The following is a 14,423-nucleotide window of genomic DNA, read 5'->3' as shown; positions in this document are numbered from 1 at the left end:
TGTGTGTGTGTGTGTGTGTGTGTGTGTGTGTGTGTGTGTGTGTGTGTGTGTGTGTGTGTGTGTGTGCGTGCGCGCGCGTGCGCGTGCATGTGCGTGTGAGTGCGCCCAAGTTGAGTTCGAGTGATGTGCTGAAGTGTGACATATTCCAGTTCGGCCTGTCTACTGAGGTTCCTGTCCTGTCAGAGAGTCCCTATGACAGCACCTCACACGCAAACACACACACAGTCAGATCACACGTCTCCGTTTGCTTCATTCTTTCTGACAATTATATGCACACACAAAAAACCCCTGACGTGTACACGCACAGATCCACACGTGGCCTCAGCAAACAGGGACATGGTGCCATTTTTTGTTGGATCACTGCTATCATATTTCTTGGCTTTCACGGTTCAGCTGTATCCACTGTCACGTCAGTGAACAGAGCTGAATTTGGCAGCTTAGTGTAAATCATCTAGACATCAGATCAAGGGATGGAACATGGGGTGGGACAGAGTTAGGCCATGATAATGTGGAGGCCTAGTCAAAATGTAACCTGAAGGTTAGCCTCGCTGTAGCTTAAGCTCATTCTGTGGCTGGTGAAAGTGCAGAAGGTGATGTAACAGTAGGTGACAGCTAGGGATGTGTTCTGAAACTTGCAATATGTTGGCACATGGAAGGGGCTGACCTCACAGGCTGTCACATCTTTCTCTCCTTGTGGTGGTAACATGCTTCTAAGCATTTTAGGACGGAGAAAAAATGGTTTTACACACACAATAATAAAAGTTAGCTTGTATAAGATATACGGTATAAGTGCTGTACTGTAGGTCCCTGCATGTAAAGATGCATTTTAAGTTTAAACAGTACTGACGGCACCAGCGGTGTCGTCATTCACTACAATTCATTACACTCATCTGAATGTGTTGGCCCTGTGACTGTAAGAGGTGTGGTACTATAAAGAGCGCTGTGCTCTTCCAGAGGTTTAGTAACAATACCCACATCTGGTAGCAGTAGCTGCTCCTGTCAATGCACACACTCACTGTATTTCCGTTGCACGCCATTTGTAATTTGGTTTTCCTTCCCAGCCAATTGTTAACTGCATAAAATGAGCTTTACATAAATATGCATGGGCAACATAGAAGCACTGTGGCTGGATTTCAGTGGGATTGCTATTATTCATACTGTTTGGTATTAAGTTTGCTGAGTATTTTGGTGAGTATAACAGTGCTGTGGTGTGATAGATGCAAATATGAATTGGAATGGTTTCATTTAGTAAGTCACAAATGTGCAAATTTGTGTCTGTAACAGACACCGAATATTATCTTCACCATCAGCAAACCTGCAGGAAAACCTAAATATCTAGAAAAAATACAAATGTAATTAACAAGTATTTAGACTGGTGGAAAACTATTATTAATTCAATAAGGTCTTGGTGCATTATTTATCACGTGTTTGTGAATGTTTGGCTGTGGATACATTTGCTTTCTTCCTCTCCTTGCTTTCTCTCGCTCCTTCTCTTTTTGCTTTATTTTCTCATGTACTAGAGTTTCTTACTCATTGTCCTTGTGTTTATTGTCATAGGTTGAAGTGAGATGCGAATACCGATTAGAGCCCGTTTCTGTAATGCCTCTCAAACTTGACCAGCAGCCGTGAAAGTGAGAAAGACAAGCATGATGACAGTGTGTAGGACCGCTCCAGCAGCCAGTGTAGCCGCTGAAGTCCCTGGGGATTTTTTGTCAGGCTGTATCTACATTTTACAAGCCCTTTAGTTAGGCAGCCCGAGGGTACTTATCAGGCAGTGGGGAATATAGTGTGTTTGCCCTCATTCTGAATGACACGCTAAAGCCTGTAGTTGGGACTGAAATCTTGACATAGAGCATCTATTTATGAATTACCCTTTCTGTCTCTGTCTCTCTGTGTCAGGCTGACCAGCTGATGTTTGCTATGCACTTTGTGAAAGGCATGTTTCCTGAACTCTTCCAAGAAAATGTGAGTATTTTCATTGTACCGTAGCATTTTCAAATCATTGTAGGGTACAGACCATAACACCACCTTCTGCCATAGGAATGGGATGTATTCACTGGCTCTATTGTGGGAGAAATGTTTAAGAAAGAGGTAAGAGTACAGCTTTTTTTGTTAGGACTGTTGCCTACAGATACTGTTGACCTACATGTACATCTCTTTTCTTTGTGCAGGAATTCCCTTCTTGGATTGATCAGGAGAGGCATGGAGCGCTGGCCATTTTTAAAGTAACAAACACAAATCAGCAAATAATTTAGAAAAATAAATCAGCAAAGCAAAATGAGTATTTCAGTAAGGCTACATCTGCCTTCCACCATCTCACTTGTGCTGCTCTTTTCACACAGGCTACATTTCCTGCTCTCTACCAGTCACTGAGTTTGAGTGACTCAGACCTTTGGCTGTCCTTCTTGCGGAGCTCACAGTGTGAACAGGAAATCCCATCCACCATCGCCAAAAAGATTACTCCTTTCCAGCAGGTCAGCTTTCAATCAAAACCCAGTCGTTTTATCAGCAAAGTGAAACACCTTATTATTGACAGAGCACTTCAAAAGTCTACAAATCTTAAGCCAAGAAGAAACCAAGAAATCTTAATTTTACTTAGGGGATAGATAAAGTGATAGCAAAAAGACATTTTATATACTGTATATAAACATCTTAAAGCATTCCTGACAAGTACTGTATGAAGGAGGTTATATGTTCCTTAAAGCTAAACAAATATGTTTTTGTTTTAATGTGATATTTAAGTGTTAGTTGAAGTACATATGGTTTTTAAGCATTGCCTATATTTCCACTTGGTTTATTGGTGTCCCTTTGCTCTCTCTTCCCCTTAGCTGTTATTAGTTCAGGCAGTCAGACCAGATCGACTGCAGAGTGCCATGACAGCCTTTGCCTCCCGGGCTCTGGGTAAGTGGCTCATATTAGGCCTTTTCATATTTTTAGTATTTGGCCTAAGTAGACTACACATAAAATAGCATTTATTATACACACAATCCCACTGAGAGCAACAAAAAAACAAATACAATTAATCATGCAGCCCACTGGGCACTCACTCATCGTGGAAATGGGCCTTTTCCTTACTGATCCTTTCTTATCATCTTCTGTTTTGTTTTGCTTGGTCAGAGTAATGCCACAACAAGTGGTATAGCGTTAATGAATTGTGCAGATCTCATAGAAGGTGCTGAAGATCAACAGATCAAGAATTAGATGGTCTTTGTGCCGATAATGGTTCTATCCACCTTTCAAAATATTGTTCTTTATTCAGGTGTGGATGGCCCTTAAACTACTCCACCTTTTCAGTGTCACAAAGATGAGAGAAATTCTTTGTTTTTCATAAGCACCTTCTGCTCTTATGATTCACTCGAGCAGAATATTATCAGAGGAGGCTTTTGTACAGGGCTTCTGAGCCATATATGTCCACTTAGCATCAATGTGGGATTTTATTCTTCATGGTAGACTTCTTTAGAACGCAACCGCCCCTAAGTAAGTTTTTCTGTCAAACCACAGTGACAAGTACACACACACACACACACACACACACACACACACACACACACACACACACACACACACACACACACAGAAAAACCAGGCAGTGCTATAAAAGTAGGGCCTCAGCCAAAGGGCCCCACAAGTGACAATAGGGCCCCACTTTGGTAGAAAAACAAAGAATGTAGGGCCCCACTCCGATGTAACCGCAAGGACACACACACACACACACACACACACACACACACACACACACACACACACACACACACACACACACACACACACACACACACGCTTACAGTCAAAGTGTTGAGTTTGAGTGTGTTTATTGTGCTTAATGAGCCTATTCATTCAGTCCAGATAATCCTAATGCTGTTTTGGCTCCTGCCTGCACTATCTAGGATGCTGCTAATTGGTGTCAGGTAAAACTAATATGCAGTTGTTTATGTACATTATGTGTAAAGTCCTTAGTTCATATGATATAGTCACTGTGGGGGGGGGGCACTTTAATCAACTTCAGATTTTTTTTTTGTTTATTTATTTTCTTCAGGTTTTGCTTCTGTGATTCTGCGCATAAATCTGTTCACCAACATGTCCATATTTTTGTGAGCATGTCTTGACCCACTCATTATCCAGTTAATCGCTGATGCCATAAGCAATTTTTCGGGCAATTACACATGCAAGGCAAAGTTGGTAAAATATTAGACTTTGATTAGTTTGCGAAAATATACACAACTAAACAGCTTGAGGCAAATGTAAAACATTCATTAGCCACAATCTCTGATGACCATTATGAAGCTTTCCTTGCATAGTAATCATGTGTTGTTGTCCAGATGTTAGGTGTTACTGTAGCTGTCTCTTATTATCTCATGTGGAAATATAACACAACAAACTGTTTTGTTTCTTTTGTGCCATGACCAGTAGAGCCATGCACCCACTATTATCAGTCATACACTATATTCATTTATTAATTTAGTGACTTTATTGGTTAGCATTTTTGCCATGGTGGCAGGGTCTGGCTCAAGGACACGCCTGGTGAACGTGACTGGATTTGAACCCGGGTCTCTTACCTCCAACATTGTAAATAGTTTCAGGATATGTCTTTAAAGCCCTGCGATGGACTGGTGACCTGTTCAGGGTGTACACCTGCCTCAGCTCGCTGAGATGGTCCCCCCATGGAAATAAGTGGTAGAAGATGAATGGATGGGTGGATGGATAGATGGATGGATAGATGGATATGTCTTTAGATGACTTGATCAATATTTTTTACAGTTATTAATAATCCATCTTTTACTGATGAAAAGCTAAATGCTGCCAGCAAATATGTTGATATTCAACTCAAAGGCTGTATGACACATGTTGACAGTATGTACTATATATTTGGGTTTTGGTGTTCTCTTACTGTACTTCATTATTTCTTATAGACTGACATTCTGCCTACTGCCCTAAAAAAACTCAAAGAATGAGCAGGACCTTTCAGTAGCAGCTAAAGGTTTACTGCTTTACTTATAAGCAGAAGTAATGTACTGTTTGGCTCATACATACTACCATAAATGCTGTAAATAGGACACTTGGCTGCAGCAACAGAAAAGATGTAGTTTAAAAAAATGGATGGAGAGGAGGAGTTTCAGACAGAGTGGGAGAGAGCACTTGGAGCTCTGATTGCCCTGCTTCCTACTGATGAAAGCTCTATTGACTGAAACTCAGTGTCAGCTGTTGTGCAGCTGCTCCAGAGTGCTAATAATAGTAATACTGGCTTGTTGAGGGGGGACACTTTAGACTTGTACGTGTGTCTCTTTCTACAGACATTTATATGCATGTCCATTAGTCCATCTCTTCATGTTTGAATTTGCATAATTTAATTGCACCATATTGTAGGTGTAGTACTTTTCTTGCATGTAATTCATTTTGTTTAAACACCTGCTATGCGTGCGGCTGACTATGCAAAAAGTGAAACAGAAACAATTCAGTCCTTAGTGGATCTGTCCAGGGGTGTTGCCCATGCATGTCTATAGTTCTGAGTTTAGGAGCAGCTTCCAAGTCTTTCATTCCACAAGCTACAGTAATTCCTCAAAAGCATGTGTGCAGTAGCAAAGACACACACTATCACCTTATTATGATGAAGGTCTAACCTTCATACGAACGCCAAGTGAACCCATCAATGATGGCGTTGTGTGTGTGAATGAGGTGGGGGAGAGTTCAGACATGTGTGAGTGTGAATGAAAGAGTGAGAAAGACGGACATGTTAAAAAAAGTAAAGCAGGAGAGAAGGAGATTTTGTGTGTACGTGTATGTGTTTTTGGCAGTAAATCAGTATGCTAATGAGCCATGGTCTGTAATCCTCTTACACCTAATCTCACTCAATCCCCCCAGTCCAGGCCTGGGCATTGCTCATGCACACAGACATGGCTGGGTGAACACAACCAAGCATACACACACACACACACACACACACACACACACACACACACACACACACACACACACACACACACACACACACGCTGGTTTGCTCACTTCTCAAAATATGAACTCTTCTTCATATGTGCATAACGAACATTGCTGCTCACTTGTTTGGCGGCTACACAAGAGGACAGCTTGTTTTTTAGTAATCAGCTTTCACATGCAAATACTTTGTTTATTAAAGTGGTTTTAATGATGTTTAATGAACATTGTACATTATAACTCAAAGTGTGCTGTTTAATGCTTTTGCCGTTAAGTAACGCTTGAACCACAGGGAAACTATAGCAGTGCCTTTCTCAGGATTTGTCTTTGCCCTGATTGTGTGTCGTACAAGCCAAGGTGAACTTTGCAGTTCAGAAGCCCACGATGTTGGTCTGCAGCACGAATACTGATTAGTTGCCTATGTCAAAAATAGTTGAGCTTTTGTGCTCGTGCACATTCTGTAAATGCTTCCTCGTTTTCCATGTGGACAGATGACTGTTTTTCTTTGTGTTGCCATAGTGATGCAGCAAAAGGTTGCTTTGAAATGTTCTCTACCAGGACCTTGTGCGCTTGCATGTATGTGTATTACATTGCAGCAGATTGCATTTGGCAGCAGACACCAAAAGAATGCTCAGACTGGAAGGGTTGTTCCAACCAGTGTGTGCGTGTGTGCGTGTGCGTTTGCGTGCGTGCGTGTGAAAGAGATATCTGCTGATCCATGCATGAATAACGTCACAGCGGAATTTCTAACACAGCCTCTTACGCCGCGTGCGCCTGCTTGTGTGTCACTATTAACTCGTATCTGATATGCAATTCAATATATTACAGCAGGATTAGCGCCTAATGCTCAGTGGGGAAACACACACATGCAGACACACACTTAGAATGCACTAAGACGCATACACAGAGCGCTCAGCACCAGGGGTCTGACAAGGTATTCTTCTGCTGTTTCTGATGAATACTGCTGCATAGCCAGCACTCAGTATGCACAGCACATCAGCCACCTAATCTCCCTCACTCTGTATCTCACTGCCTGCCTCTTAGACCCTCTCTCCATTTCCCCGTCATTGCCTCAGTTCTCCTTCATCTATTGTATCACCAATATCACCAGGACTCGTCTTCTAGGCATTTAATTTGTCCACCCCACCTGTGTTTTACTGTGCCTCCCCCATCTCCCCTCATTAAATTCCTCTCTGCCACACTTGCTGAGTAGCTTCCTGTTCTTCATGTTTCCCTGGCTCCTCCCAAGTCACTTTGGCTGTCAATAGCAAAAACGATGTAATCAAACATGTATTACGATTGTTCATTCTTCTGTGCCCTGCAGGTATGAAGGAGCTGTCCCCCCCACCTCTCAACCTGCGGCGTCTCTACACTGAGACATTAGAATGGGAGCCGGTGTTAATCATCATCTCTCCAGGAGCAGACCCATCTCAGGAGCTAGCAGAACTAGCTGCAGAAACCATTGGAAGGGACAACTATCACGAGGTATCAGATGAAACTGATTTTCAACAAAATACCAAGATCAGAATCAGAAAACAGTCCACTGTGCACGTAAATGTGGAAAGGTGAGAGTTTGAGCTCGCCGAATTGCTCATCACTGACTTCATCGGGTCTCATACAGTACTGTACACCTTATTTTCATACACACGCACACAAATTATTCTCCAACTGGTAATTAATACAGTAAGTAATACATTATCTAGAGACCAATTACTAGCATGAAACCCACCCTGCATTAATTAACAAACCTAAACCACACAGATTCTGCTGAGCTGAGCGGAATGTTGGTCTTTCACTGTTTTTGCCGCTGCCCTGTGACATCGTTAACCCTGTCCTCGCGCATGTTGCCCCTCACTAGGAGGCTATGCTGCAGCTGCAGGAGCCAGTGAACCATATATTAAATTTGTTTTAATATTTACTGAATGTCAGTTTAAATAATCAAATATTGTGTCCACACAATACACTTACAATAGAGGGAAACATGTTGTTTCTGTGGGTCACAGAGTACCTTACTCTGGTAATGGTAAGTAAAAAACAAACACTTGTCCTTCACATAAATATATGACTCACTACCTCTGATATATAATAATATATAGTATATGCGCACACTGTCAGTGTGCTCACAGTTTTAATATTCAGAGTTCTTTGCTAGATAGATAATAGTGTGTGTTTTATTCAAGATTATGTGCTTTTATCCAATATCACTGGGTGTGTAAATATTATTGGTATATTTTCATCACATATATAGTAGATGCATGCTGTATTGGGTTATTTGTGTGATGGTGGCCTCTGTGTAAGATTTCTATTACAACTAATCACTGTGTCAATCTCATTTTGCCAAGTATTTCATAGTGTCTGTTGTGCAGTGGAGGCATGGATTTTAATGTTGAGTCACATTATCTGTCCCTCACTTCTGAAAACTTACAATATAGAATTAAATTTTCCATCTCACTTCATGTTTCTCACCCCACCCCTTCTGCTCCTCTCCCTGTTTTTCTGTCTAGATCTCTATGGGCCAGGGACAGGCGGACGTGGCCTTAGCTACACTCAGAGAATGTTCTCGAAATGGAGACTGGCTTTGCCTGAAGAACCTGCACCTTGTTACTGCATGGCTGCCCCTTCTAGAAAAAGTAGGTGTCCTAAGACAACATCCTACTCGGGGTCCACATTGTTTTGGTGTTGCACGCCTTGTGAACGTCACAAGGTACCTTAAGGATGTAATATGTGGTGTGCTCACACACACAAGATTCATTCTGTCACGCATGCGTTTGATGTGCGTTTATTTGACTGCATTTGAACCCTCACGTGTTGTATTAGTGCATTGCATAAATGCATATCTAAGGTTCACCAGTCATATTTTTACTTCTGTGCTCATGTGTCATAATAGGGGGTTTCATTCCTGATTTGTATGTTTTGTGTTTGTTTGTGTCCCTTTAATTTCCACGGACTTCTGTTTACAGTTGTGTCAGTTTAGCAGGTCATATCTGGCTGGGAGGCAAAGCTGTACTGTAGGTAGTGACTGGTGTGTGGGCTTGTGTGTAGTGTGAGAGTGTGTATGTGGGCACATGCTCGTGGATGCCCCAGGGTTAGCCAGACGTCCCTCCTGTCTGAGTTCTCTGTGCTCCCAGTGTGGCTTATTCCATGGCTTAGTACAACTTTCTTCCTGCTTTCGTCTTTCCTCCTTCTACTCTCCACGCCTTTCTGCCCCTGTTTCCTTTTCCTTTCTCTCCCTTTGTTTTATTTTTACCTTCACACCCCTGCTATGTTTTTTTTTTCTTTCCCCCATCCTACTGTACAAGTAAAGGTCTTTTTCTGTCTTACTGTCTTTGTGCCTCTGTCTCGCTCCTTGCCCAGCAACCGATGAGGTTGCAGTCTCTGCAGTCAAGCTTGAAATGAAAAAACTGACACAACAAGGGGAACGAGGGAGGCGGCGCCATGTTGAAAAAATAAAGAAAGAGTGCATGTGAAAGTAGAGAGCTAGAATGAACTGAACTGAGGCTTAGCAAGAAGGCTGATGTTTGGGGCATGGTTTTGTTTTAGTAGCTGTCTCTATACCCATCTGCTCTATTTTACTTGTATCTCTGATTGTACTGTAGTTTCTAAATTATCAGGGTTCTTTCTGCCATCTGTCTCTCCAGTTCTTACCTCCCTCACTAAAGCAGTTGGTCAGTTAGAGAGAGGGAAACGAAGAGGAGAGAGACAGAGAAGGAGAGCGGTCAGTGTTCATAATTGAACCTGGCAGTGCAGATGTCCTCTTGTCCCTGTCAGATTCTTCCACGTGTACTATTCTCGTCTTTTTCTCTCTCACTTTTCATTGGAGCTTATCTGTATAGTGACAGGTCCACTCACCTATTTATGTGTCTGTCTGACAAAGTGCTTTCTTCTTGGAACAGAGGAGATTTGGCCACACATAAGATTTAATGGATTTATGTTCTTTTGGGTTTTTTTTAAGCCCAATGATGGCTCTGCACTTGTAGGAACATCTACACATGCCTCAAAATGAGGGCTCAAGTCAATTAGCTGCCAAATGCCAACTTAATGCCAATATCTGCTTAATTAGTCTTAAAGTAAGAAGGGAATAAGCTGTACCTGATCAATAAACTTTTTTAATCAGTAAATTCAACTTTTTTCGAAACAAAGTTGTCAGTTGCTCTGATCACATCTTGATTGTTCAATTTCAAATCCATGTTGCTGTTGTAGAAAGGTGAACTCACAAAAAACATTTTCCAAAGTCAGACTGTAATATGATCATTTGTTTCATTGGTTTTCTGGTTGACAACAACACATCACATACACACACCAGACAGAATAGACACATACGTAATGAGAGACAGAGGCGTTTTCTTCGAGGGATGTCAGATCCTGTGTTCTTTGATTTTCACTGATGCTGTCTGCTTCCATGAGACTGAATTACATTCCAAATCATGCGGAAACACATTGATTAGAATTCTGCCTGTGTGTGTGTGTGTGTGTGTGTGTGTGTGTGTGTGTGTGTGTGTGTGTGTGTGTGTGTGTGTGTGTGTGTGTCAGTTGAGTACCCAATCAGATGACACAAGACCCTAAGGTGCCAGCTTACTATATTTAACCATGGGTATTTGAGAAAGATAGGGGGAAGGAATGTAAGCAATTTGCAGAGAAGTGAAAGAAATGAAGCTGTAAACTGAGATGAAGAGACAGTGATGACGACAATGAAGAGAGGGAGAAAGCCAAGTATACATATACATATTTAGAAATTAGGTGAATAGTTTATTGTTGTAGTGCCTTTGATGGTGAAATCAAACCAAATCAACATGTTAAAGGACATTAGAATTTTTTTAGAAACATGCAGTATTAATGGTTAGAAACCAATTTTTAATGAAAGGGTGGGCTACTTTACAGTAGCTGCAGTCTGTTATTGTACAAACTGTATACTGGCACAAACCCGTCTCTTTGCAGCTCTTAACAAGCTAAAACCTTTAGAAAATGAATAAACATGCATAATACAATGTGTGGACGGTGTGTGCAATCAGTCACAGCGTTACAAATAAGCAGTCTCTGCCGTTAGTGTGAGTGTGTGTGACAGGAGGGAGGCCTCAGCTGACATTCCTGTATTTAAAACCTGCACACGTGATCTTGTTATGTAATGTCCTCCTATATTTCTCTTGTGATGTGTACAATGTGTCAAATGTGAACGCTGTCCCTCTTTCACAGGAGCTGAATGTGCTGCGTCCCAAAGCAGGCTTCCGCCTCTGGCTCACGGCAGAAATCCATCCAAGATTCCCTCCTATACTGCTGCAGTCGAGCCTCAAGATCACATATGAGGTCGCCACATACACAGACAGTAGACTTAGTATTTAATGCAGGTTTTCCTTCAGATACGCTAAACACCTCTGTTTTTTCCCTGACATGCACATAATGCAGATATGTTTACTGTTTATGTGAGCTGTTCTGCTTCTTGAGGTGACTTCTGATGGAGGTCACGCTCAAGAGATCGAGAGATCAGCAGCTTCAGCAACCGAAAGTGCTGAACAAACTGTTTCTCCTCATCCTTCTCTTTCTGAGAGATATGCACTCTACTGTTCATCAGAATTCTAAATAACTTTGTTATAAGATGTACAGCCATTCCTTAATTTAACTTTGGTGTAAAATGTCTTCTAGCAGCGAAACAAGTGAACATCAGACTTGCTGTGTAGTCCAAGCAAGCGCTTTGCTAATACATTTAATCTGCTTCAAGTGGTAACATATGTAGGGAATTACCAGCTCTGGCAAATGTAGTACATGTGCGTTTTTTGGCTCTGTGTGCTATCGAAGGCTCCAGATGGAAGTACCAAATGTTCAGCAAAGCTGATAACGCGTGGACTGATGTCAATGTATGGTTATCGCTTCTATCATAAACAGAACATTTTTGTTGCCAGAGGATTCAAATGTGCAGAGAGACTTTGGGTGCTGACTTGTATTCATTTTGGACTTATTGGTCGAGTAACAGATATTTTAGATAACGTATGTTGGCATTTTTGTACATTCTCTTTTAAAATTAATAATAATCATAATAATAATAATTAATAATTAAATGCTGTCTTCCCTCCTCTGCTCTTCTGCCCTTCTTTATTTTGCCCCTTCCCTGTTTATCCCTGTCTTTTCCCATCTGCAGGCTCCTCCTGGGCTGAAAAAGAATCTCTTAAGAACATATGAGTCCTGGACTCCAGAGCAGATCAGTAAAGGTAGAGTCTTTACTTTTGAAGGAATTACCAGGGCTACGCTGTATCCAAGCTAGCCAAGCCTGAGCACTGACACGTTAAGGCGTAGGTTAGGTTGCTGGGAGGGGGAACAAACAAATGTTTCTTCAGTACAATGTTCAAAACACTCAGACCATCCCCAGCACAATGTCCCACGCTCGCTTGTCCCGTGTTGTCTTTTATTTGAACAATAACAAAAGCCCTACCTTTGCCATGTATTTGATCGTGCTTAGGAGGCGTCGTCTCCAGAGCTCAGTCTCTGTTCTGTCTGGCCTGGTTCCATGCGGTCTGCCAAGAGAGGCGCAACTATATACCACAGGTACAACCCCAGTCACAATCACTGAAGTGCTCTAGATTGTTTTTTTCCCCAGGACAATAAATATTCAAGATATTTAAAAAAAACGACATTCACTGACTAATAGGATGTGATGCTAATAAGGACGACTTTTTAGAAGTGTCCCACAACATTAAAGATTTTACTGCGGCTGTAAATAAACTGTGATGGTTGTGTTTTAGAGGCAAGAATCACCTCAACATTCAGAGAATAAACACAGTATTTTGTCGCTTGAACTGCAGCCTGGTGATAAATCATGTCTACATAACGAGAGAGGAGGTTTAAAGAATTACATCATTTGCATTTGCATAACAAATCATTTCACTGTTCATTCCTTCGCTTCAGAACCAAGGTAGCGATGAATCAGCACAAAACTGACAGCAAATCAAAGGCATTGAGGGAAATTAGACCCAACAAGGGCCTGGGAAGGTATTATCTGCAGGCAATCACTGACATCTGACAGCCATCATTCACTTTTGCTTTCAAAAACAGATTCACTGGAAGAAAACAGGTCTTCAGTCATAATCACATTTTCTTGTACAACAACAACAGAGCACAGTTTAACTCTGCGGGTTTTGAAGCTGGCAATAGAGGATGTGATTGCACCTGTAGTTGCTTGATACGGTGCAGTCGATGCAGTTTCTCAACCTAAACAGCCGCTTTTATGTTGTGGTGGCTTGCCAGTGTGGCAGAGACTCCAGATGCACTGGGACTCATTCGAGCCTGTTTGTAGTGATGCCTCAGAGTGTTCGTTCTGCTTTTGTCTGCTAAATAACACATAATCAGAACACTGCCAGGCGCTGTACGCCAGGGACGGCTCTAGGACATCTAATAAAATCACCACAACTTTTGCTCACTCTGTTCTGCCTGTCTCTCCTCCTGTTGTGCAGGTGTGGCCTCCTCCTAGTTCCTCTCACTTTAAAATCATTTAAGAAAAGCGTCTTGATTCATGCAGACCATATACACGTACATGTACTGTATATACTACCCTCTGGCTCCTGTTGACTGTTTGCCGGTCCCCTCTCTTCTGTCTCTTGTCACAGGGCTCTGTTTTGTTTATTCATTTTGGATGACAGTGTTGTTTTTCATCCAAAACTTGATCTTGATTATTGATTAACAGTGCCAGCTACTTTTGTGCACTTTAACATCACTTACCCGCGTCGTGCTTCATCTAGCACCCTCCTCCCTTTTCTCATTTATTCTCTCCCTGTTTCACCATTCTTACATGCCTCTGCAGAGCACAGTTCATTTAAGGTGAGCTGAGAGGAATAGACACTCAGGAATTTGAAGAACAAAAGAGGCAGCAAAAGGAAAGGAAACGATTAGCCAATGACAGAGATGCAATTTTAGGCCTGACAGAAACACCCTTTATTTTGACAGTGAGCACTTATATGTAACAAACACACACATCCATGCGAGGGACGGTTGCAGTTTCGCTCACACAGTACATTCGTGAGGACATTTGTCAAACACAAACAGAAACGTGGCCTCGCACAGTTTGCGATTATTTGCTTTATTTGCTCAAGCGTAAAATTAGCAAACAGATGGAACATATGTCATTTAGAGATTTACCCGACGTGCCCACGTAGTTTTTCTCACCTTTCAGATCGTCCACCTACAATATCGCTGGGCACATCAGCTGATTGAGCAGCAGTGAAGTGCAGCAAACACTCACGCACTGACATGCAATCATGTTTTAACACGTCTATGATTTGTTTTTGACATGGTGAGTCTGTCTGACAATCAATGTGCACTAAAATGTGATTTCTCTTCTTTATGTTTTTAAATCTGATTGCAGCAGCTTGTCTTTTTTTTTTTTTTACCCGGAGCCATAGTACCACAGCCTGTTCTCCCTGGAACGGTGTAGCATGTCTTCAGAGCTCCAGTACCTCGGCCTGCCTTGTATATTGAAAGACATCGACATGAGATTTAGTTAGGAACAT

At 41.8% G+C, this 14,423-nt stretch overlaps 1 protein-coding gene across 6 annotated transcripts in view; it reads left to right on the top strand.

Moving 5' to 3' along the window:
- Window positions 1-14,423, top strand: part of LOC114867841 (cytoplasmic dynein 2 heavy chain 1) — a 70,671-nt gene that overhangs the window by 42,824 nt on the left and 13,424 nt on the right. For all 6 annotated transcript variants that reach the window (XM_029170912.3, XM_029170910.3, XM_029170911.3 and 3 more), the window contains 10 exons: window positions 1,900-1,965; window positions 2,041-2,091; window positions 2,172-2,225; window positions 2,343-2,474; window positions 2,829-2,901; window positions 7,256-7,416; window positions 8,436-8,561; window positions 11,122-11,232; window positions 12,062-12,131; window positions 12,380-12,465. In XM_029170912.3, the coding sequence (XP_029026745.1) occupies window positions 1,900-1,965; window positions 2,041-2,091; window positions 2,172-2,225; window positions 2,343-2,474; window positions 2,829-2,901; window positions 7,256-7,416; window positions 8,436-8,561; window positions 11,122-11,232; window positions 12,062-12,131; window positions 12,380-12,465 (930 nt within the window). The remainder of the gene's footprint in view (window positions 1-1,899; window positions 1,966-2,040; window positions 2,092-2,171; window positions 2,226-2,342; window positions 2,475-2,828; window positions 2,902-7,255; window positions 7,417-8,435; window positions 8,562-11,121; window positions 11,233-12,061; window positions 12,132-12,379; window positions 12,466-14,423) is intronic.

This window comes from Betta splendens, chromosome 13 (assembly GCF_900634795.4).
Source record: "Betta splendens chromosome 13, fBetSpl5.4, whole genome shotgun sequence".
NCBI classification, from domain to species: domain Eukaryota; kingdom Metazoa; phylum Chordata; class Actinopteri; order Anabantiformes; family Osphronemidae; genus Betta; species Betta splendens.
The sequence above is the reverse complement of the archived record's forward strand: the minus strand, read 5'-3'. Positions and strand labels throughout refer to the sequence as shown.